Below are 24,112 nucleotides of genomic sequence, written 5' to 3' on the forward strand. Positions count from 1 at the left end.
AAACCCACCAAGTCACACACACTAACATATGTATTATATACATTACATATACACACATGAATATGTTTTATATAGATCCTGTGATGGCATATTTCAAAATATATTGCAACATTTTATTAACTAAATAGTTACTGCATAGTGAATTATTAAAAACACTAGTTTCTTAGCAACATAGCCAGGGGATCCTAACTTTCATCTTTTATTTTTTCCTGATCCTAAATTTCTGTGATTAAATAACTTGCTATCAAAAGATACCTGAAAACAGGTTGGTTACTAAACTGAAACTTGAGAGGCTGGTACCAAGGTAAATTAGACATGTAGTTCTTTAAAGGAGTCACTGTTTTAATTTCAAAACTGGGTCACAAAAGACTCTTGAGCCCAAAGAATTTATAAGAAAATTATGTAAATGCATAACTTGTATCGCAAACTGCTACTAGAATAATGGACAATTATAAAGCATTTATAAACACTTTGTCTATAATAAAATTAATCACTAATAATAATATTTAAAAATAAATTTTGTTAAAAATCATTGCTTTCTTTTTTTTTTTTTTATATATAATTTTATTTTTTTAATGGGGTGACATCAATAAATCAGGATACATATATTCAAAGATAACAAGTCCAGGTTATCTTGTCGTTCAATTATGTTGCATACCCACCACCCAAAGTCAGATTGTCCTCTATCACCTTCTATCTTGTTTTCTTTGTGCCCCTCCCCACCCCCTATCCCTCTCCCATCCCCCCCCCCCAACCACCACACTCTTGTAAATGTCTCTTAGTTTCACTATTATGTCCCACCTACGTATGGAATAATATAGTTCCATTGCTTTCTTTTTTAAGGATCTTGAAAGATATGAGGACCAGGACCAACAAATTTGATATCTTATCAGATAAATACTGACATTTATAAGTTTTTAAACATGAAGTTTTTAAGAAACTAGCATAAAACACATCTTAAAATTTTATTCTTAAAATGTGCAAAATTCCATAGAATATTTAGAAGTTTTAAATTTATGAAAGAGGTACACAGTTAAATGAAAAGGCAGGAAAATAGTAAACAATACTGTGGGAAATGGTTATTGTGATAATTTAAAATAATTAGAAGTATTTTTGTAATGGCATCATTTACCTTTATAAACAAAAATCTTCACTGTGAAAATGAATGCAATTATTCTTATGATGGGTACATAAGTTGTTTTCTTCAAGAAAGAACAAAGTTAACAAATATAGCTTTGAAATCAGAAGTCTTAGGATGAACAGTGTGTGTTACATGTTTTCCCCAATTGGATTTACCACATAGCATGACATTTTTTAATGGGAAGAAACTATGAAGTTTAATGATACAGAAGCATTTTCTCAACTTAACTTGTAGCCACTGTTTTGATTTTTGAGTTATCTCAGAGCCAATAAGCATACTCTCCAGTACAAGAAACAAAACTAGAAGATAGCCTTAGAATGTAGTCTTTGTTTCTTCTTTCTTCAAAGCCTATGTTTCCAAAAATCATTGTCAGGCAAAGCAAAAAGAAATGTTTGTTCTATTACGTAAGAAATAAACTTCATTTGGTATTCAATTGACTTTCTAACTTAGCAGACAGGACTTTACATCTTCAAATACTGAAAATAAATTGCATTCTTGGCCCTTGCTTTAAAAGGTTAGAGAGAATAAACGCACACCCTGGTAGTGTTCTAGTGATCGCCCTAATCTCAGTTGCACTTTGTCAGAACGAGGTAACTGGTAGTTAAGTGAAATACCCTAGATCAAAGGGGGATTAATCACCAACTGAATCCTTGCTGAATAAACCTGTCATTCAAGAAAATTATTTCCACTGAACTTAGCAGAGGATTGAAGGTATTTGCATAACAGGGACTGACTACTTCAGCCAGGTTAAAAGGTTCAGAATTCATCCTATGTTTAGCTTTTTGCCTCCTTTTCCTTTCAGCAGCGTGGTACAATGGTTTCTAATCTGATAATACAGCTAACTATCTAAATGATGTCAGAACAGGAAAGTATTGCAAAGTTTGGATGAGGGATGGATCAATTTCACTTTCAGTAACTCCTAAATCTGATTTGTTGGAATTTAAGATGTAATCCTAAAAAAGTCCCTTAAACCTGAGGACTGTTTATTAACATCCCTTTTCTGACCTTTGTCTTAGAAACAACCATTCTGCTGTGGCAGCAGTCCCTGCAGAGTCTGGATGAAAACTCGAACTACCTACCACTCAGGCGTGGTGCAGGAGTCTATGAATGTCTATAGTGTGGTTTGAGATACTATAATAAAATAAGGGGAAAAAGTATTTGTTGTTATTAGTATAAAACGGTGCTTTGAGAAACCTTAAATTATACAATATATATAAATTCACAATAATTTAAACTCATATTATATATAATAGTTGGTGTAAAAATCTTAAATTTTAATCAAGAAAACATTTTAAACAAATACTTCTCTTAAGAATTCTGGACAAGGCTATTTATGTCAAACCTGATATCGAAATAAATTATTTTTAGAAAAATAAAATAATGCCCACCTCTGTAAGGGTACTTCTGGCTTTAAAACGTTTTAAAAATATTGTTGAGAAAAGAAGGGTTTTACCAAAATCATAAACCATCTTTTCTGGAGCACATTTTCAGAAATCTAACACCTTTTGTACCTTTTGGGTCTACTGAAGAATAATTACCTATATGATAGACATCAGATTTCATAATCATATTTTGGCACTAAAAGGGAATTTAGCAATTTTGCATCTAGAATAGGTCTAACACCATCCAAATCTTTGGAAGTAGGTGCTCATATTCATTGCAAACGCAAAGCATCTTTCAAGTTAAAAATGCAAAGAATAGTTATCAAAGAAAATGAATAAAATCCATAGTGAGATAATTTTTTAGAAAATGATTGAAGTTTTAACCCAAGAAAGCACTCTTAGAGTGTCTTATAGCTTAGAATAAGAACATGTCAATCACGATTAAGCCTCTGGAATCGGAATCCCTTTGAAATGCAGCTGTTTCTTCTTTAATTGTGGCAGCGGTCTCTGAAGAAAAGAAAGGTCCAGCCTTAAAGATGAGTAAGGAATACAAAATAGCTCAGGATTAGTTGTGGAGTTCAAAGGTCGCTGATTACACTAAGGAGTTCCCAGACACAGGGAAAACATTAAACAGGTCACCTACCGAACGGGAAACAGACTTTGTCTTCAGAAATTATCCTGAAGTGACAGGTTTCTAGACAAAATCAAAAGCATCACAATGTGTCCAGCTGATCTCAACAGGATAAAAACATGAGTTGGTTTTAGTTCTGTAGTGTTATGTTAGAATGGAATGGCAACAGATGGCATCAGGTTGCCCATGGCCCCTACACTTTTCCAGGACTCCCTGGATTTTCCTCACGTTTCTAGAAATGTCAAATCAAAGATTCATTGGTTTTTCTGATTGTTTCTAAAGAAAGTATGCCCTAGGGGACTATTATACTGAATCTCTGCCTACTTATTAGACAAATGCTTCTTGCCTATCTTACTGTACTTTGCTAAACATTTATATAATCAAGATGTCCAAATGGTTCCATTCATATTAACGTAAGTTAAATGTTAAGCTTCCCTTGAGTTTAAGAGAGATTAAATAACTTAAGGGGAATAATTTTTTTATTCTTTCAAAGGGAAGGTTTTTACTACCGATTATCTATGATTAAGCTATAATAACAAGTTCAAGTCCTGGTCAGGCAGTTATTTCATTTCCTTTGTTACTTGGGATAATTTGAACAGAGAATATTATGCTATGATAATGCCTTGCAGAAAATGAGAATTTATAATGAGTAGGATTGACCTTAATTAAAAAATCATATTTCAAATCCTAAATTTATATGCTATATCCCTTCAAACTATCCTCTCGTTCAAGGAGTTAGCAGCTTTTTCTAAGCTTTTCCTTAGGCAACTCATTAAAAAATAGAAGCCAAGATAGAATTTAATTGAATACTAATCTGTAGTGAATATTTTTTCCATAACACTTCTACTTCTGTTCTATAAAAAGAAACTTGACATGGATTAAGTTTTAAGGATCTTGAGATTTCATCTTTTCTTGAATGGTCACTTAAAGTCCAACTTGACAATAATCTGTCTTGAAAACAGTAAGACATATAATTGTTAAAACAGATAAAGAATATGACTAGATGGTTCCTGAAGAAACCAAGAGAATAACTATTAGTGAGAATGAGGCATTTAAAGAAAATATGCTACATGAGACTGAAATACGATTAAATGATACACCCTATTCACAGAATGACTTTTGAAACTTACCTGCATTCATTAATGAATTTAATAAAAAATAAATAAAAGACCAATATTTTACCTAAATTTATCTTTAAAATTTTGGCTGCACACAGTAAGTAATCAGAAAACACTATGCTCATCTTCTGAAGATATACCACCTCTCTTACTATTTGTATTGATGCCCTAAGAAAATTGTTATTGTAGCAGATTAATATGATAATAAACTTACCTGAAAAGTAACTCTAGAACAGAGATAAACATCTTAAGTAGAATTATGCATATTCTTTATAAGTTCATTGGATAGTTATAACTAAGGGCAGGCTACTACTTAAACAATTTCCCTTTGTTTTCATTGGCTGTTTTTCCAAGAGATTTACAGTTGTTTCTATGTGATCTCTGGCATTCCGTAACAACAAAATGTTCGAGGAGCTGAGTATTCAGGTTTGGAAGAGCAAATAGTTTATCTTGCAAGTCAGTTACAATCCATCAGGAGTGGCTGCCTGTAGCTCTGCATTGAAGAGGAACGTAAGCCTGTATCCAGGAAGCTCAGTAGAGAAATAGGGTTCGGATTGATTAGCCATGTCTGCCACAGGTGCATGAAGGAACATGAGGCAAGATGACCCAAGACTAGTTCTAAAATAAGCCTGAAATGAATCATTTTTGGTTTATGCTCTGAATCATATGCGGGTAAAATCAAAGAATAATAAAACTAGCGACATTTGTCTTTAAAATATTGACTAAAAATATCAAACATGAGCATTTTTATAATAAAATCATTCAATGATTTCTCATTCACAGGTTATCCATATTAAAAATAAAAGATTATGATTTAATTTAGGCTATGTTACTATTGTATAAATCCTATTTAAACATGAGCTAATTACAGCAGTAATGATCCATGTGTTATTGGAGCAGGGGCTTTAGAATTCCAGATGTAATAGTCAGAAGAAATTAGTTTCCGGTCTGAAAAAAAAAAAGGAAGAAATGATAAGATTATATTATATTAACAAAAGTTCAATAAGAGAGCAAGTCATGTTATTTTAAAATCATGGAAAACAATTATTTCAAGGAAGGCAATCCTTTTAAATATTCATTTTATCTTGACTTTATCAAGGCATTATTATAACTTTTACCATTTTAAAAATGTACTCATTAAATATTTAAATAATCTATCTTTAAGCTTATTTGTGACAAATTTAGGCCAACATCCTTCACTTATGCCAAATCTTTTCCCTCACATTTCCCCTAAATTGTTTCTGATGAACTTTTACTTCCAAGTACAAAAACATTAAAATTTTTTATTGGTTTCTCTTTTGTAAATCTGATAGAGGTCCTGATTCTGATTTTGCAAATTATTCTCTATCCATCCAAAGTTTCAGTGGTTGGAATAAATACCCAACTTTCTAAGAATGTTTTAAAAAGATTGCTTCCGTGGTTTCTTAAAATTCAAATTTAAGCTTTTTGCTTTAATAGTTTGTAGCTTTGGACAAATGACAGCCCTCTTTGAACTAGTTTTCTGATATATAAAATTAAGATAATGCTCATTTGGAGCTTACACATGTGAATTCTTATTGTCACATACATCAGTAAATATCCAGTTCTGCCTTTTTTACCTTTCTTCTTCATACCCTTCTTCATAATGAAAAAGATATAGGTAGGATAGGTGGGATATACAGTATTACCTTATCTCCCCGCCTCCAATTTGGGAACTTAGTAACAGGGAGAGGCACACAGCATAGCGGTTAAGTAGCCAGGCTCCAGAGCCGGACTACTTGGGTTTGATTCCCAGTTCTGCCATGGGACTAGTTATGGGACCCTAATCTCTCTGTTCTGCCAAATCCTCATCCGTAAAATAAAGGTAACAACACTTAATAGAATATTGTAAAGATTAATAATGTTAACACATAAATACTTAGAACTGTGCCTGGAACACAGTAAGCCATAAATGTTAGCCATTATTATTTAAATGAACATTTTGCATTCAGTATCCCACAGATATATAAAATTAAGATAATGCTAAAATATTGATCTGTTTGAGTTTAGAAAAAGAACATTATAAAGACTATTCTGTATATATGCATCTCTTAAAAAAAAACAGACATAAACACAGTATAGGAGAAAACAGGAAAAGCCTTTGGGAGGTAAAGAATATGACATACTAATTACATTACATAGAATTTATTATTACCCTTTACAAGTAATTGCTTAGCATTCTAATTATTTTGAAATTTTCAAGTGAGAGGCCCTATCTTTCTTTCCTATTTTAAAGACTCCAGTCCTTCACTTAAAAAATACTTATCTAAATATAACAGCTTTATTCTCCTTAATATATGAGGCAAAATGTTTCTGCTTATGTTTTGCTAATGCTACCTTATTCTAGCTACTTTTCTGTTCTATGCCACATATGTATGTGTATTTGATCTGAATTAAATAATTTTGAACTCATTTATAAATTGCTTTTTGTCTCCCAATATTTTCATATATACTATATACATATATATTTTAACAACCAACAAACTCACCAAAGGCAGGAAACCTTCTTTCTACTGCCCTCTTATTTGTAAAATAGAGGGCACTAAATAATGCTCATTGACCACATTTGCTAGAAATATTAAAATGTTAAATAATCATATCTACATTTATTGAATCCATGCTACATGCTAAGCATCATGCTTGGCCAATATAATTTTATTTAAACCTCATAACAATCCTGAAGCAAATATGTAATACTATTATTTCTATTTTATAGGTGAGGAAACTAAAACTTTGTAAGTTCACTAAATCGTCTAAAATTATACAGATAACAAACTGTCTGAGCTAGACTTAAACCTTGTCTGTCCAACACTAAAGCCCTAAATAAAAGTGTGTATTATACACAGAGCAAAATAAATCCATTTTTACACAAAGGCCCATCTCTATGTCAACACTCGCTCATCAAGAGAGGTTCATAAACAGAAAGAGGCAGAGGGCAATGTAAAGTCCACAAATTGTTACACAGAATAGGATTAGGTCAGAATTTTTATAATTTGGGATTATTCCCTGATCTCTTTCTGTTACATTTTAATTTTGCCTTAGGTAATAACTGATTAACACCATTTTAATTCCTTCTAGTTAGTATGGATCTACACAACTTACGTGTACTGATTTTTGGTTTTCCTGATGCAAAAACTTGAACTGAATGCTGATCTGCATAACACCCAGTAAGTGTGTAATCTAAGATCCTAAAATGAAGCTAGAAAAAGAAGAAAAATGTATCAAATTGAGGTAATTTTTTTGGTAAAAATAATGGCCACATTTTCCCTCTTGATGCAATTCTAGGAATTTACTTGACACAGTTTGCAAAATTATAATCACAAATACTGAACCTGAGTACACACATACACACCACTTCCCCTTTGCATTTGGGCCACTTCTTTGAAAGGGTGGCATTATGAATCCTTCACACAAACCAGGCACCTCCCTAATAGGAACTCTAACCCATACTACAAAGTATCCCTATCATATAATGAGGAAACTGAAGCTCAGAGGTGAGGGCAATTAGCAACCCAGCATGTAAGAGCAGAACTGGCATTTGACCTTAGACCTGATTGATTCCAAAAGCTGGTGCTCCTTACCCTACGGTAATATTCGCTTTTACCTCTAGGGCTGTGTGATTGTGATATAGTCAGATCATAATTCTTCTACAGGCAGAAACTTATACATCTTCTACCAAAATGTAACAGTGCAATTACTAAAGGAGAAACGTCAGTTTATTTTTGGTGTTTAGAAGAAATGAGATGCTCTACTTAATTTTCTGAAAACTGAAATGTAATTTTTATATAACTAAGCTTAGAAATCACCCCCTCTCTCACCTATTAAAACTTTTCTAAAATATAATCCATAGTTCCTGAATTTAATTGATAATGTGGCATCATCAGTATAAATGCCAGTTATTATGCTGCACTATTAGAAAGGGCCATTAGTACCTTCTCTGAAAGCACAGCGCTGGGTGCCTGCATCACACTGCTATTCCCATTAACTAGAGTTCTACAGCTTCCGGAGCTCCAGTCTCCTTTTGCTGTGCTCCTTCCTCTTCATCTCTGCTGCTGAAAGCCCCTGATTCTGCAACATCCTGATATCCTTTCTATATACTTTTTTCCTCCTATCTCCCTTCCCTGCAAAGTTCTCCTATTTCCCAACTTTCTCCTTTTGATTACCAAACCAACTTATCATTTGCATAGAATGTAATTTTCAGATCTTTGCAATTATTTTCCTGTTGCAGCTCATATTATTTCATTAGTAAAGAGCTTTGGCTTGCTTGTTGTGACAAGGTTGATTTCCACAAAACTAGACATTATAAAAATAAATCTATTCTAGGAACACAAATATGTAGTACATGCTTTCGATTAAATTGTAACTGATTAGGTGATGAAAATGAAAAGTCTTAATCCCTACCTTTGAAAAACATCCAATGTAGTAACATCCCATATTTTTTCCTGAAAAATATCTGAAAGCAGGAATTTTTATAATAATCTTTGAAACTAAGCTCATGGACATAGTTGAAACCAAGAGAAAGAAATGAATACCCCAGGTGTACTTCTAGCTTCATTACCATTTCTCCTAATGCTTTTATGTAAAGATTTCAAGCTCTCTTCTTTGAGACTATTCTATTTAGGTTTTCCTGCTAGCCATACACACATATTTACCTTTAAATATGCTGTACCCCCAATGCAAATGTGGTCAAATGGCTGCTTCTCATGGTTCTTGGCTCCGAAAGTTACAGTTCCAGAAAGACTAATTTCCATTGATTTTGGGAACCTCTGTCCTAAAATTGAAAACACATCAATCGAATATCCTAAACTAAGTAGATTCTACAGCAAATAAATGAAAAATAATTAATAAACAAAACCTGGCTCACCAATGATCCAGATCAATAAGCTTTTCTCTCGAAATACTTCAAGCTGGCCAAAACTTACTTTGTATTCCACGTGTGTGATTGGACCTCTTTAATAAAGGAATACAATGCAAAAAAAAAAAAGAAAGAGAATCACAGGTTCAAATCTTGCTACTGTTACTTAATACAAGAAAAGCATAAAAGCATTTCTATATTCAAATTTGCAGAACAGAATAGAAGAAATAATATTTTTTAAAATGTCAGAAACACAATAAACATTTCTTAATGTTAAGTGATAATATGCATTTCGTTATTAATTCTGAAGACATTGTTGGTGATGACATACATTTCATTATCAATTCTAAAGACAAATATAAACTCATAGAATACACTGTCACATCAATTGACATAATATTAAAACTATGATTTTACTACACATTTGGATAACCTTTGAAAATAACTATGTTGTAGAACAAGTTTAAAAGTAGAATTGATGAGAAAGTACAGTTGACCCACGAACAACACAGGTCCCTACACATTCAAAACCATGTTGTTCGAGGCTCAACCTTTTCACTCCATGAATGGGAATCCAAAGGTGTGGAGGGCCAGCTGTGGTTAAGTTTTTTTTGTTTTTGTTTTTTTTTGTGGTTAAATTTTTGAGGAGTTAAAAGTTATACACGAATTTTCCCCTGTGCCAGGGTTGGTGACCCAGTCCTTGATTGGTTCACGGATCAACTGTAATCTTATGATATGATTGACGTAATTCACTAGATTGTCAACAGTTGGGCTTGATGTGTATATAGAGTACAGAATGCTAGAAATAAAGCCAGAAGTGAAATAATCCCTGAGAAAGCTAACTTGGCTTAAGTTTATATTTACTAACAAGTTTAACCAGAAAAATGAAGACACATTTCAAGGTAAAGATAATTTTTATGACTATATTATGGTTTAGAATCAACATTTCAATAACATATAAAAATCTTAAAAATAAGGTGAAAAACAAAGACAGGTAACTTATTGTAGCAGTGAAAATGTACAAAGGAAGACAGAAATCATGACATCATGTTATTTTTATTCCTACCTATTGTAAAAAGGTATATGAGCTTCACAGAATTCAAAATTATTTTTCACACTTTCATGAAGTTTTAAATTAACTGTTATTTTTAGTTGTAATTCTTCTTCTTTCATTTGATAAAAGCCCAAAATTGGTGGGACAGGAACCTGGAAATAAACATAAAGTTTTATATAGTTCTCAGGTTAATGGGTCTAAAATATCAATGGTGATTGAGAAAAAAGTCTTACGGTAAATACTCATTATGTACAGATATGTCTTTAAGACTAATGAGTTACTTTAAGTTGTCTGGATGCTCGATTAGGGGAACTACATTCATTATAAGGGCAGGAATGCTTCCAGTTCTGTCTTCAGAGGTGAGAAAGGTAGGCAGTACATCTTATATTCTTTTTCCTACTCTGGTTTGTCCAGGTTCCCTTCCTTCAGGTTCTCTACGACCTGCTATAGAAGATGCATGGCCACCCTGCCCAGAGTTCCTGCTGCCCCGTTCGTATATTGTGACACTTCCCTCCCCGTTTTCCCAGCTCAGCAGTAACTTACTAAATTGGTTATCAATGACTGAATGAAAGGGAGACAATCTGTAAGCTGGGGTGAGCCAATCACTATTTCTGGTACATCTGAAGGAGGAAATAGGAAAGACCTGCTTTTACAGTATGACAAGCTAGTGCTGGAAAACCTGTGCAGACAGAGAAAGCAGGTGGAAGAGAAGACTGAGAAGCAGAGATGAGACAGACTGTGTAGACCTTGCGTATAGAGTGATTTTAATTTTTATTTTTTAATTCCAGTTCCAGTATGGCCTGGGTTTACTTCCTATCCTTGAATAAGAACGAGATTGCTTCTTGCATTCTCAAAATAAATGCCCTTTACTTAAGCTAGCTTGAGTAGGTTTTTCTAAATTACTGATTGACAATTATAACAAAAGGCAAATGGTACAGTAAAAAAGACACTGACTTTTGGAGTCTGGAATTTTGGGTTCAAACCTAGCTTCTGCTACTTATTGTTACATGACAAGTCATTCAGTTTCTCTGAGACTCTCTTCATCTGTAAAATGGGGCTAATAATACCTACTCGTTAAGGGTTTTAAAAGTACTAGAGAAAATGCCTATAAAGTGCTTAGGACAATGTCTGACACACAGTCATTATTCAATAAGCAATAAAAAGTTGATTATATGTTTGTAACAACACTTGTCTAGGATTATTGGCATTTTTACATGTTCAGAGTTCAAACCATGACTAGATCACACCAGGATCTTTTTTAAGACCATAACTTCTTATTAAAGAACATTAAAAAAATAACAAATCCCATGAATTAGAAAACCATTCAGTGCTGTTAAGAGACACTAGACATTAAGAGGCATTCTATTCAAAGAATTGAATTTTCATCTTCACTCTTCAATTACTGTCTGGTAAATAACTCATGAAACGTTTTGATTCAGACCAAATGTATAAATGATTTGCAAAGTCTCAACATTTCCAAGGTTACTTACCTGGGAAGTGTAGTAGCACAAGTTGAATGACTCTAACGGTGGAGTGAATGGAAATTTGTAAGGTCCGCTAAATGCAGAATCATCCATTGCATCAATGCTACTAGAAGTCAGAATGGCAGAGTCAAGAGAAGTCACACAAGGATGAACTAGAATATCCTGAAGTGGAGATCCATTGGTGGGGAGACTCAAGCTGATGGTAACATTTGGCATGATTCCTTCTAAATCACACTGCAATACAAAAGGAAACATTACTAAGATCTTAGAAGCATATCTTCAGCGTGAGGCTTTCGAATTTATCTGAGTCATTTCCCATAACTTAACTCACTTTTCTCTCAAGATTTTGTTTTCTTTGCTTTCTGTTCTCGTTACAAGTTCTATCATGCTCTCAGACACCCAAGGTGGAGACCAGGAGAGTCTTCCTGGAGTCCTACTGCTTATATTCAGAACCCTTAAAAAGCTATTTTAAACCCATTCCTGTTTAAAACACATTTTTTTCCATTCCTGTTGCAAACACATTGGTATTGGCTCTTATAATTTTTGTCCTAGTCTTTTAAATGTATTTAGAATTTATTCCTCTAATCAATCCACCTCCATCAGTATCAAGTTACCTTAATGAGAAATAATTCTAATTAGATTGTATCCATGCCCAAAACCTTTCAGTAGTTTCCGTAGTTTTGGATTCCTTTTAATACCTTTCATTGTTTAGCTCCCACCTACCTCTTTAATCATTTTTTACCCTGCCACCGATGCTATAGACATATTGGATTCTTGAATTTTCCTGAATAAAATCATAATGTCTTATACACCTTCAAGCTTTTTTTTCTTTTTGTATTTTTCTGAAGTTGGAAACAGGGAGGCAATCAGACTCCTGCATGCGCCCGACTGGGATCCACCCGGCATGCCCACCAGGGGGCAATGCTTTGCCCATCTGGGGCATTGCTCTGTTGCGACCAGAGCCATTCTAGCACCTGAGGCAGAGGCCACAGAGCCATCCTCAGCGCCCGAGCCAACTTTGCTCCAATGGAGCCTTGGCTGCGGGAGGGGAAGAGAGAGACAGAGAGGAAGGAGGGGGGAGGGGTGGAGAAGCAGATGGGCACTTCTCCTGTGTACCCTGGCCGGGAATCGAACCCGGGACTCCTGCACGCCAGGCCAACGCTCTACCACTGAGCCAACCGGCCAGGGCACACCTTCAAGCTTTTGTATGTGCTATTGCCTCCAGCTACAATCTTTTCTCTTTGTAACTGCAGCTCATTTGATGCTTTGTGAGCCCTTATGTTTTGTATTGTCCCCTCCATAGCCTACTGCCGCAATGCAGAGAAGCCCAGCATCTTTTTTCCTATGTGGTCAGGCTTGCCAATGAGAGGTACTTAGACACTTGCATAAGAAAGGGAAAGAAAGAATTGTAGGAAGGCCATGGAAGCCAGATTTGACAGCTTCACAGACCTGTTTTCCTTCACATCTAGTGTCTAGCACACTGCTATGCACAAGAGGCACTCAAAAACTGTTTGCTGAATGTATATTGTTTTCTAATTATGGAGTCTATCTTTGTTTTCCATTCTAATATGAAATGTTTCACCTTTTTGTTTTATCTACTGCTTGACATATGTGTAAATTCAACAATGTATGTTCTATAAAGTGTAAGCACTTGGAAAGCAAGTAGACATATAATCAGCACCATAATTAGTATCTTACAAAGGTTTTGGTGACAGTTACAATATCAATCATATCTGAACATAAAAATACCAAGTAATCTTACAACAAAACTTAAAAAATATATTAGTGTTTCAACTTCTAAATCATTTGCTACTTTTCTCTCGTTATATGTGAACTAGCAAGAATAAAAGTTTTGTTTCTGACAGATATTTATGAAGGTAATAAAGTGTGCAAATATTAATAGCAAATACTATTAAAATTTTTAAATATTCAGTTTGTACTTATTAAATTAGCTTCTAACATTCTTCCAGGGATCAGAAAATTGCAGCCATTACGGAAACCACCAACAAATTATCTGCTTCCTAGGCATTTAAAATACTAGATCACCAGTCATTTACTATAGAGTGAGAACATTCATTCTAGAAGAAATCTATGCATTACCCTTTAAACCAATCTGGCAAATGTAAATGTGGACTTTTAGCTAGAAATGATAAAAACAGAAGAGACCTAGGAACTTATCTGATTTTAAAAATGAGAAAAAATTTTAAAAATTAGAACTTTTCCAAAGATATGTAAAAAATTAGTGGTAGAGTAGGGAATAGGACTTGAATCTGTTGGCTTTTGGTTGTCTACTAAGACTAAGATACAATGAAGATAATTACTTCCACTTACATAGGCCTCATAATAGAACTCCTTTAAATACTAAGCTCCTAAAGTACTTAAAAAAATATTTGGCTAACAGATATACTATTTACATACAAGTTTAAAGAAACGTTTAGTATGTGGATTAAGGTATATCCCTACTCTTTATTTTTAGAAGAAAGGTTTTTTAAAGAAGAAAGTTTTCCATCATAATAATTTGTTATCAGACAAGAAATAGGAATCAATCCAATATTCTCATATGCAATAAACTAGGGTCAGCTTATTAATGAGCTGAGACATTTAAACACTATGATCTTAATTAATAATAAATTATATATATAATATATTCCCTATTTGTCACAGCAAGAAAAAACAAATGGTGAATTTTCTACTTTTTTTCTACTTTTACCTTATAAAAAAGTAGGATTCAACTACTTTAAGACTTACAAATAACATAAACCATGAACACCTCAATTTCGGAGCTATTTACAATACTTCTAATAAACTTAATAACTGCTATGTATTTTTAATCATGATAAAAGTGAGTTTAAAACAAAAACTCTTAGATCAGTTTAAAGTTAAAAGGGAAAAGAAAGACCTAATTTGTCAGCCAGGATTGTTCTACATCTCTGTTCTTGAAATCACATTTGGCCCTAGCTGGTTGGCTCAGTGGTATAGAGTGTCAGCTTAACCTGTGAATGTCTCTGGTTCAATTTCCAGTCAGGGCACATGGGAGAAGCGACCATCTGCTTCTCCACCCTTCCCCCTGCCCATTCACTCTTTCTCTCTTGCCCTCTGGCAGCCATGGCTTGGTTAGACAGCATCACCTCAGCTCTGGGCTCCATGGAGCCTCCACCTCAGGTGCTAAAATAGCCGAGTTGTGAGCATGGCTCCAAATGGGCAGAGCATTGGCCCCAGACCGGGGTTGCCTGGTGGATCCCAGTCAGGGTACATGTGGGAGTCTGTCTCTCTATCTCCCCTCCTCTCACTTGGAAAAGGCAAAAAAAAAAAAAAAAAAAAGAAAGAAAGAAGAAAAGGAAATCCACTTTTATCTGTAGGATTTGTACAAAGTCACTTAATATTAAGTTTGAGATATAAAAAGTTTATATTCATTAGAAAATAAAATATCAGAATAAAGATATCTGAGAATATTAATATGCACTATAACAATTATACCTAGATGGTTTTTATTTTGGATCATTATTCAACATGGTACTGATCATTGCTAACTGTATTGTTATTTCATTGTCTTTTCTGATTTTCTAACCAGAGAACCCTACATTAACTCATTGACTTGTTTAAGTAAAACAGGAGCCTTTAAAATGGTTTTAGATATTGAATCAGAGGCTTGTCAATTTCACCCCTTTAGAAATGGAAAATAGGCATGGTGGTTTCAAAATATTTTCACAAATGATTCTTTTTAAGAGGCGGAGTTTAATTCCATCTCCCCTGAATGTGGACCAGACTTAGTGAGCTACTTCTAACGAAAAGAAAATGGTAGAATTGATTCTATCTAACCTCTCAGTCTTGGTAATAAAAAATGTAGCTTCTACCTGTGCTCTGTGTCTGTCTCTTGTCTAATCATTTGATCTACAGGAAACTAGTCACTAGGCTGTGAGGACATTCTTAAGCAGCTTGTTGAGAAGTCCACATGTAATATAAAGCAGGGGTCCCCAAACTTTTTACACAGGGGGCAGTTCACTGTCCCTCAGACCGTTGGAGGGCCGGACTATAAAAAAAGCTATGAACAAATCCCTATACACACTGCACATATCTTATTTTAAAGTAAAAAAAAACAAAATGGGAACAAATACAATATTTAAAATAAAGAACAAGTAAATTTAAATCAACAAACTGACCAGTATTCCAATGGGAACTATGCTTCTCTCACTGATCACCAATGAAAGAGATGCCCCTTCCAGAAGTGCGGCGGGGGCTGGATAAATGGCCTCAGGGGGCCGCATGTGGCCTGCGGGCCATAGTTTGGGGACCCCTGATATAAAGAAACTAAGGCCATGTAAGTGAGCCGCCGTGAAAGCAGGTCTTCCAGCCCCAATAGAACCTTCAGGTGACTATTGCTCCAGCTGAAATCTTGACTGTGATCTTAATAGACTCCACCCTAGAAATTCCAGCTAAGCAGCTCCTGAAATCCTGACACACTGGAATGATAAGGATATTGTAGTTCTTTATTGAGACAATGAGCAATTTATTACTTCGCAATACATAACACAATTAGTAAGGACTGCAAAAAGGTAACTAACCAAATTTGACATGAATCTAACATCTAATGACTGCTTTTTATTATAAAAATAAAAAATGTCATATAACAATGTAAACTAGAGTCAGTAAGTTTTACTTTTCTCCATAGATGTTAAATGATATGATAAAACAAGTACCAGAGAAAAATCTCACCTTGCATGTGACAGTTCCAACTACTTGCCATGTATCTGCTATATCCTGTTTATCATATTGCATGGATTTTACCTTTTCAGTGATAGAAATAGAAACTTGTGGTTTTCCTTTGTATGTTCCAACTTTCCAGGCTGGCTGTTTTTGTGGATGCGCCACAGAAGCTAAATTAATACTGTCCAATGAATTCTGTAAGTTGGCATCTAACAAAGTTCCAAACGGGCAAGCCTGCAGAAGCAAATCAGGCAATTGGCTCAATTTTGTGTGTAGTTCAGCATCATTTTTTTGATTTGAGTAAAGAAAATCCTGTACTCCAAAAAGAAGTTCAAAGCCTTGTGAAATTGCACTGATGCTAATTAATGGTGGACGAGGGGATAAAGTTTGTTCAACTAGTGGAACACAAGCATATACTATGCCATTCTTCAGAAAAGCAACAACTGGCCAGAGTTCTTCACTTCCTACTTTAAGTCCATAAACAGATGTTTTATTGATGCGAGAACAGCTATCACGACTCTCCATGAAGTCCTTATCTTCATCCAATAATCTAAGCTCGAAGAGGAGTGACTGAAGAAAGGGACCATCTTCAGGAATAGGCACATAACTTGCTCCATTGAAGACTCTGGCCCGTTTTTCAACAGTTGGATACCTTCTGCATATGGAAACAAAAACATTACAAATGATTCTTCCAAGTAAAATAAAAATGGTAGAATCCAAACACAAAAAACAAACTCAAAAATGAAGGTAAACAGTAATAACAAAATATGCAATAACAAATACATACACACTTACAAAAACCACAACCAAGAAAACATATTACATGTTATGTTCTGACTATAGTAACTGAATGTTGCATACTTGCTATATTATCTCAACTGATAAAGTATCATTATCTATTACTAAGAATAATTCAATTTAGTTACATTTTTTAAATAGGTACAGTACATGGTTCTAATTAGAAATCCTAATCTCTTGGCCATTCAGATTCCCATCTGGCTGGCAGAGTGTATACCTGGACACATTTTAGGTATCTATAAAAACCTTTTTCCTGATTCCATCTTAGTAGAGTAGGATCAAAAGAAATGGTTCAAATTAACCCTCTACCATTTTGAATTCATTAGCTGAGATGATATAATTGTAAAAGGAATGTTCTAGTCTACTCAACCTATAGTGAATTACAGGTACCCTGAGTTTTCTTGCTAACCTCCACAAAATACATGAGCTTTTCAGTAATACTGGTTTACCTCTCTGGCCCTGGAAGATATTATGAGGTAATGAAAAAAAAAAATCTGAATTATCTTTTATGATTTGCGTGCTCTACACTGAATGGTAAGTTAGTAATTCATCCCCTTTCGGGGGAAATCAGAATAGAAGGTGCTTTTGTTCATTTACAAAAATGTTTCTTGGTTCCAAAAATACATGCTTTCCCTATTCCTTACCTCTCCATTTCACAGTCCAGAACAGAATCATCTATTGGTTATTAAATTCTATGCAAATCACCCAATTTCCCTGTCTTTTTTCTTATTTGTGAAATAAAGGGATGGCTAAAGAACATACCAGTAATTCTCATCAAGGACCAAGAACACACCCACCTGGCCAAAAGATTTTTTTCCCACTAATTCTACTAATAAAATATTGATGTTTACTAATATTCTTTAAAAAGAAAAATAAGAATGTATTCAAGTTATCAGTGTATTAGTGGAACTAACTCATTTACATTCTGATGCATTTCTTGGTTAGAAGGGGAAAGAATTAGCCAGCACTCCAGTAATGGAGGGAGTGATAGGTCAATGCTATTTCTTTCTCTGAGTTTCTGAATAAGAATAGTCGAGAACTTTGGACTAAACTCTAGTACAGTGCCTTATCTCCTAGTTACCTAAAGAATAATTAAAGTTCTTAAGCATAAGAACCTCACAGCTAAATGTAAACACAAGATTTTAATCTGGGACCTTTACAATGCTTCAATATGTACTCAATAAATATTTTTGTTGGATGACTCAACCTGCCATTTCAGATTTAAGTCTTTTCTAAAATAGGACTATACCTTTAAATGGCCCTACAACTATGAGGTACAATACCAACCTCAGCCAGACTTAACCTGATACTATTACTATCTATCTGGGCAGCAAACTTCTAAAATAGAATCTAAACCAAGTTTGTTGTTGTTGTTGGGAAAAAGTAATTAGATACAGGAAAGATCATTTGCCTTTTAAAATCTTGCATGATGGCCATTATCTTGTGGCATATATGTGGGTAAGATGCCAGTGCATATCTGTGTAGCCCTACCACCAGCCCCAAGAGGTCAGTAAACATAAATTAATAAAACTAATCTAGTTCACTCAACACAGAATTAGTAAGTGATAAGTGAATTATCTGAACCCAACTAGCTGCCTGCATAGAGATATTGAACTAACCACCCAAACATATCTGAATTTTTCTTCTGAAATATTCTGAGCACAGTGGGGAAAAATACTGAAGACAAGCATGACTTCTTCAAGGAGCTTATTTTTTGGAAGCAGGAAAAAAACATTACCTCCATGGGATATTGAGATAGCTACAAAGCCACATATATACCTAGAGTATGGTATTGGTACAATAACAAAGTAGTAGAACTGAGACAGACTAATATTTATATGGGAAACATAATAAACTAATATCCCCACAAATCAATGAAAAAAATATGTATTGTTTGGAAGACGATGTTGGAAAACTGTATAGAGAAAAACAAAATGGGATTCCTATATTAACACTGTACCCAAAGATGGACTATAGATAAAAACCTAACAGATAAAATTATACAGTTAAGAGAAGATAACATAGGAAGATATCCTTGGGAAACAAGGGTAGGGAAAGACTTCAACTAATTTCCTAAAGCACTAACTACTTTGCTTGCAATAAACTTAGTGATTTCTGTTTAATCAAGGGCAACATCAAGTTAATTGGCAATGATAAATTAAGAGAAAATAACTATAGTAGCTAAAAAATGACATAGAACTAATGTTAAGAATACAAACCGAGGCTGATGAATCATACTAAAGAATACTATTAACCTCTTCGCTTGCAGTACAACAAATGTAACCTGGGGGTAGGGGAATAGGAAACTCCAACTCTGTTGCCCTTAGTTGCAAAAATGGTTTAGGTTGCAAAGTGGGAATTTCATATCCACATTGTTAATCACGTTTCATTTAAATTACACTCATCTTTACCTGCCTCAATCTCAGTTCAGTGTCACCCTACTTCACTGTAGAGCTTTTCTCAGGGAAGACTGAATTTGTTGGCAAGATATAACTGTCAACAGTCACTGAAAATAAAAGGTGAAACAAATTAATTGCCACCCACATTTTATGAAATTATTGTCTAGCACTCTTCAGAGTTATTTTCAGAAAATGTGGCAAATTTAAAAATGAAATCAGATCAGCTTAAACCATCTAAAAAAAAGTGTGGCGTGTGTTGGCCACATGAATATAATTTAATTTTTTAATCTTTTTTCAATTTTCTTCAACAATCAGTAACGTTAAACCACCTGAAAATTTCTAGTAATGAAAGATGACAATATGAAAATAAGTCTGATATTGCTCAATAAGGGTTTCCCAGAAGAATGAGTTAAAATGTCATTGACTTATTTTTATTAACGAAAGATAAAAACTTAAACATGTATAGTGCTCAATGTTTCCTTTCTTTCATCTCCATGTCCAAAATTAATTTTAAGGTACAGTGATACTAAATAACACTGTATTAGAAAATACATAAAACTTAATGTTTGCCAAGCATCAACTCATTTAATTCTCACAACATTGAGGTAGCATCACTAAAATACTTATTTAGCAGGTGAAACAAGAGGTTAAGTAACTCGTCCTAGGTGGCGGGCCAGGGATTCATTGCAAAAGAGAATTATGCCACACGATCCACTCCTCCGCTTGATCATCCCTGAGAATTCCAATTTGCATTTACCTGGAGAATCTGACGGTGCCACAAAGTGGAGTTCCTGGTTCATGGCTTATGAGCCACACTGCTCGCTGGGCCATGAGAAGCCCCTAAAGCATCAGATCACCCCTAAGGCCGCCACGGAGGCAGAGCGCAGACCGGCTTTCTCAGATGGACTCCTATCAGTAGCCCGGAGGCTTACTCATCCGAACCACCTTCTGCCTCACCACAAACAGGTCGGGCTCAGCAGAGAAGCTAGCTACTTCAGAAAAAGTGAACAAAACCTCTGAGTTCGTCTTGGCCAACACATGCCACAAAAACTGTGAGTTCGCACCTAGAATATCGAAAACTTATCCCCCAGCAACCCTAGTACTAGCTTCCTCTCAAGTCCACTTCCGGGATGGTGGCCCGCGAGGATCATGCTTTCTCACTCGTTCGAGCGACAAGCCTCTCCGTGGTGCGGCCGCTGTTCGCTCCGCTCGCCAGCCCCTCCCGACTGCCGAGCCGGCGCGCGCAGCTCCACTTCCGGCGTACGAGGCGGTGACAATGGGAGCGGCGCGGGCGGCGCCGGGAGGCAGCTGACAGGCGTCTGAGGCTCCGCTTCATGGCCGCTCTCGCTCCCCGCCTGGTCTCGGTGGGGAGTTGGGGAGCCTGGGGCGTCCGGGAGCCGAAGCTGGCGAGCGGAGCGGGGACCAGTGCGCGGCGCCGCTGAGGCGCAGCATGTGAAGAGGAGACGGCGTCCAGCGCGAGGCGAGCCTTTCAGCCGGCCGGGATGGCTACGACGGCCGAGCTGTTCGAGGTGGGTCCTGGCGGCTCTCTAGGGAGTGGCAGGCCGGGTGCCGGCGGCCAGGTGGGAGGGCCGCGGCCCGGGAGCAGCCCTCGGAAGAGAGGTGTGGAAGCGGAGCGGCGGGGTGGCGTGGCGACTCCGGGGTTGGCGCGGGCGGGGCGTGAAATGGGGGAGGGGCGGCTTGGGGGTCGGGCCGGGGGCGGGGGGGGGGGCGGCTGGCAGGGACGGGATCCCGGAGTCCTAAAGGCGGAGGGGAGGCGGGAGCCTGGGAGGCTGGGGATGTACTCGGGACGAGAGGTGGGAAGGGCTGACTCAGGCGCGGAGGGGAGTCGGGAGCCCCAGGCTGGGCGAGTCCCGTGTAGTAGCTGGGATGGATCCTCGCGTAATTTCTCCGGGGGCCACCCGAGATCGGGACGATTGGGGACTTCTTGTTGTTTGTGACCATTCCGTTAGTAGAGAGAGGGGGCTCTCTTGTGCATGCCGGTTTACTCTTAACCCTGGAAAAAGGTCGACGTATTTTTTAGGACAATAACGGCCTACTTAACTCTTTAGACTGAATGGGGGCCAAACTAAGATTAACAGTAGTGCGCGGGTCTCGGGGAATTGTGTTCGTGATACCACCTCACTGCTAGCTAGAGAACCCTGCTGATGTTTCCGTGAGAGCTTTCAGTGGCTAAAACTTAAAAGTTGATCTAATGAAATCCAACGTGACAAGCTGGGATCTTTGAGATAAGAGAATTGAAAAATAATAATTGGACCACAAAACAATGAAACGACCATTTGTGAAAGAAGTGAAAACAGAGGTATGAAGAAAAAGGAAGGAAGGACCCTTTTTTGTGTGTGTTTGTTTCATATTGAGTAACAAAGTAAGTAATAATTGAGAAGACTGCAGTTGAAAATAGCGAATTTCTCCGTACGTGAAAACTGGATCCTTTTTCGGGTTAAGATTCAGCGTGTGTGTGTGTGTGTGTGTGTGTGTGTGTGTGTGTGTTGGTTTAAAGTGTAAACGCCACAGTTTTTATTGAACTTTTCACATTTGTTACTGTTACTATAGTTTGGGTTTCTCTCACTTTTGGATAGATAGTGCTTTTGTTGAGCGGAATAATATGCCATTGTCTTAATTTGCAATAAAATAATTTGTAAGTGAAGAATTTATAGTTACAAGAAAGAATTTGGAAGTATTAATTACATTTCCTCAGATTTAAGTGTTGAGAGATACAGTACCTTAACTTCTCTAATTCCATCTGTTTATTGATTGACACAGGAGCAGGGAGACATTCTTTTTGTTAAAAGCTTTTACTGTGTGTTGCTGGACATGATTCTAAATAAGGAGTTCTATAGTTTCTTGTTTTATTTTTTACATCTTATGAAGGTAGAAAACTATAAAGTTGAGGTCTTTAATTTACTTAATGAAATACTTGACCAGCTAGCTTTTAATAGAAAACTTATTTTGTTGTACAATTTATAAGGCATTGATCTTTGAGTTAATGACTACTGCTTGACATTTCCAGTGGTGTTTCAGACCATAGTATGTCCATTTTTTTTTAAGTGTTTGACCACATGAATCCACATAACTTATTTGAAAGTGTGCCTCATTTCTGATCCCCTGCAGTGGTAAGAGGAGGATGTAGAGAAATGATATATAAGGTCTACCAGAAAGTTCTGTTCGTTTCTATCACAACAAGTTTTGACATGTAAGCACATGTTTATTTGGCACATGTGTGCCTCTCTATTTTTATCACTTAATGTATACATACTGACGTAGCAAATTAACTGAAACAAAGTTGATTCATGTTAGTCTTATGTGTGAAGCGATAGTGTACCCATGGCTACTGATAAAGTTCATTTACGCCACTGTAATTTTTATGAATTTCAACAAGCAAGAAATACTACAGAAGCATGTCTATCGCATCCACCATATTCCCCAGACTTAGCACCCCCCGACAATCACTTGTTTTTGTCCTTACAAAATTTTTTGAAGGGCAAAAAATTCAAAAATGAAGAAGATATCAAACAAGCAGTGGTTCAATTTTTCGCATCAAAAGATAAAACATTTTTCAAAAATGGGATATACAAATTGGCCTCACGTTGGCAAGAAATCATTAATAATAATGACAATTATATTTTTAATAAAGTTTATTGACAGTAAGAAAAATTTGTATTTTGTTTTATTCCAAAAACGGACAGAACTTTCCGGTAGACCTTATATTTTGCTTTCTAGCATCTCACAATTTAGTAAAGTAGCCAAACCAAATTAGGGTTTAACTTAACTCAGTGTCTCCAGTTATGTGACAGCTGCTAATATGGTAATATTCACTTACTGATAGAGCTGCAATTTTCAACTGGTGCACTGCAAGAATTTTTAAAATGGTTATGTCTGACTATTTAGTCAGGGACACTGGCCTCTTTTCCCTTAGATTGTCAAATAAAAAATAACAGCCAACACAACAATAGCCATCTGCTATGAATGAATCAAAATTATACCTATTTTTTGTCAGATCAAAAATATATATATATTTTTTGGTATGCTGTAGAATTTTAGTAATTTATGTGTGCCATGAAATGAAAAAAGTTGAAAATCGTTGCTGATAGAGTGATGATGATAGGCTAGTTCTCTGGCCACCAGGTTCATATAGCAATCTTAAACATGCTTATGGATCTTAACTTACATGATTTTTTTTTTCCTAACCATATGTAGCTTGTTTCATCAATAGGAAAAGCATTACATTAATAATTACAATTAAATGTTAATAGTATGATTAAGAAATATAGTTATCTTTTCAACCCTACAGTGGGCTCATTGGAAGTTTTCATCCCTAAGAGAAAAGTTGGTCTCTTTGCTTTAGAGGGATGAGGGGGGATAAAAAAAAAAAACCAAACCTCCGTCATTGCTGCTATTTCCTGTTGCTACTTCCATAGTATCTAGGTTGAAGGACAAATCAGGGAGTGATTTTTTTTCTCTTGCTTCCCTTTCTTCATCACAGTTGGAGAACTGTGGGAAGCAGAGGTCA

At 35.9% G+C, this 24,112-nt stretch overlaps 2 protein-coding genes across 6 annotated transcripts in view; one reads left to right on the top strand and one right to left on the bottom strand.

The window, feature by feature from the left end:
• Window positions 1-783: 783 nt before the first annotated feature.
• Window positions 784-20,705, bottom strand: AP5M1 (adaptor related protein complex 5 subunit mu 1). 5 transcript variants are annotated; one of them, XR_010746236.1, is made up of 10 exons: window positions 20,342-20,705; window positions 16,397-17,042; window positions 11,690-11,917; window positions 10,212-10,351; window positions 9,155-9,240; window positions 8,943-9,061; window positions 7,393-7,489; window positions 4,487-5,220; window positions 3,167-3,217; window positions 784-3,052 (listed from the first exon to the last, which is right to left on the bottom strand). XR_010746236.1 is itself a non-coding variant. In XM_066343020.1 (8 exons), exons 1-8 carry the CDS (start codon window positions 20,413-20,415, stop codon window positions 5,138-5,140), a joined length of 1,473 nt encoding a protein of 490 aa, XP_066199117.1. In that variant the 5' UTR covers window positions 20,416-20,705; the 3' UTR covers window positions 784-5,137. The 5 variants fall into 5 exon arrangements, 1 of the variants encoding a protein (XP_066199117.1); XR_010746237.1 differs by lacking the exon at window positions 3,167-3,217; XR_010746234.1 differs by having other exon boundaries at window positions 784-3,217.
• A 147-nt stretch (window positions 20,706-20,852) lies between these two features.
• EXOC5 (exocyst complex component 5) overlaps window positions 20,853-24,112 on the top strand; it is a 46,507-nt gene continuing 43,247 nt past the window's right edge. Inside the window, exon 1 of the mRNA XM_066343019.1 lies at window positions 20,853-21,113. Coding sequence (XP_066199116.1) covers window positions 21,087-21,113 — 27 coding nt within the window. The 5' untranslated portion in view covers window positions 20,853-21,086. The remainder of the gene's footprint in view (window positions 21,114-24,112) is intronic.

This window comes from Saccopteryx leptura, chromosome 6, assembly GCF_036850995.1.
Source record: "Saccopteryx leptura isolate mSacLep1 chromosome 6, mSacLep1_pri_phased_curated, whole genome shotgun sequence".
Taxonomy (NCBI): Eukaryota; Metazoa; Chordata; class Mammalia; order Chiroptera; family Emballonuridae; genus Saccopteryx; species Saccopteryx leptura.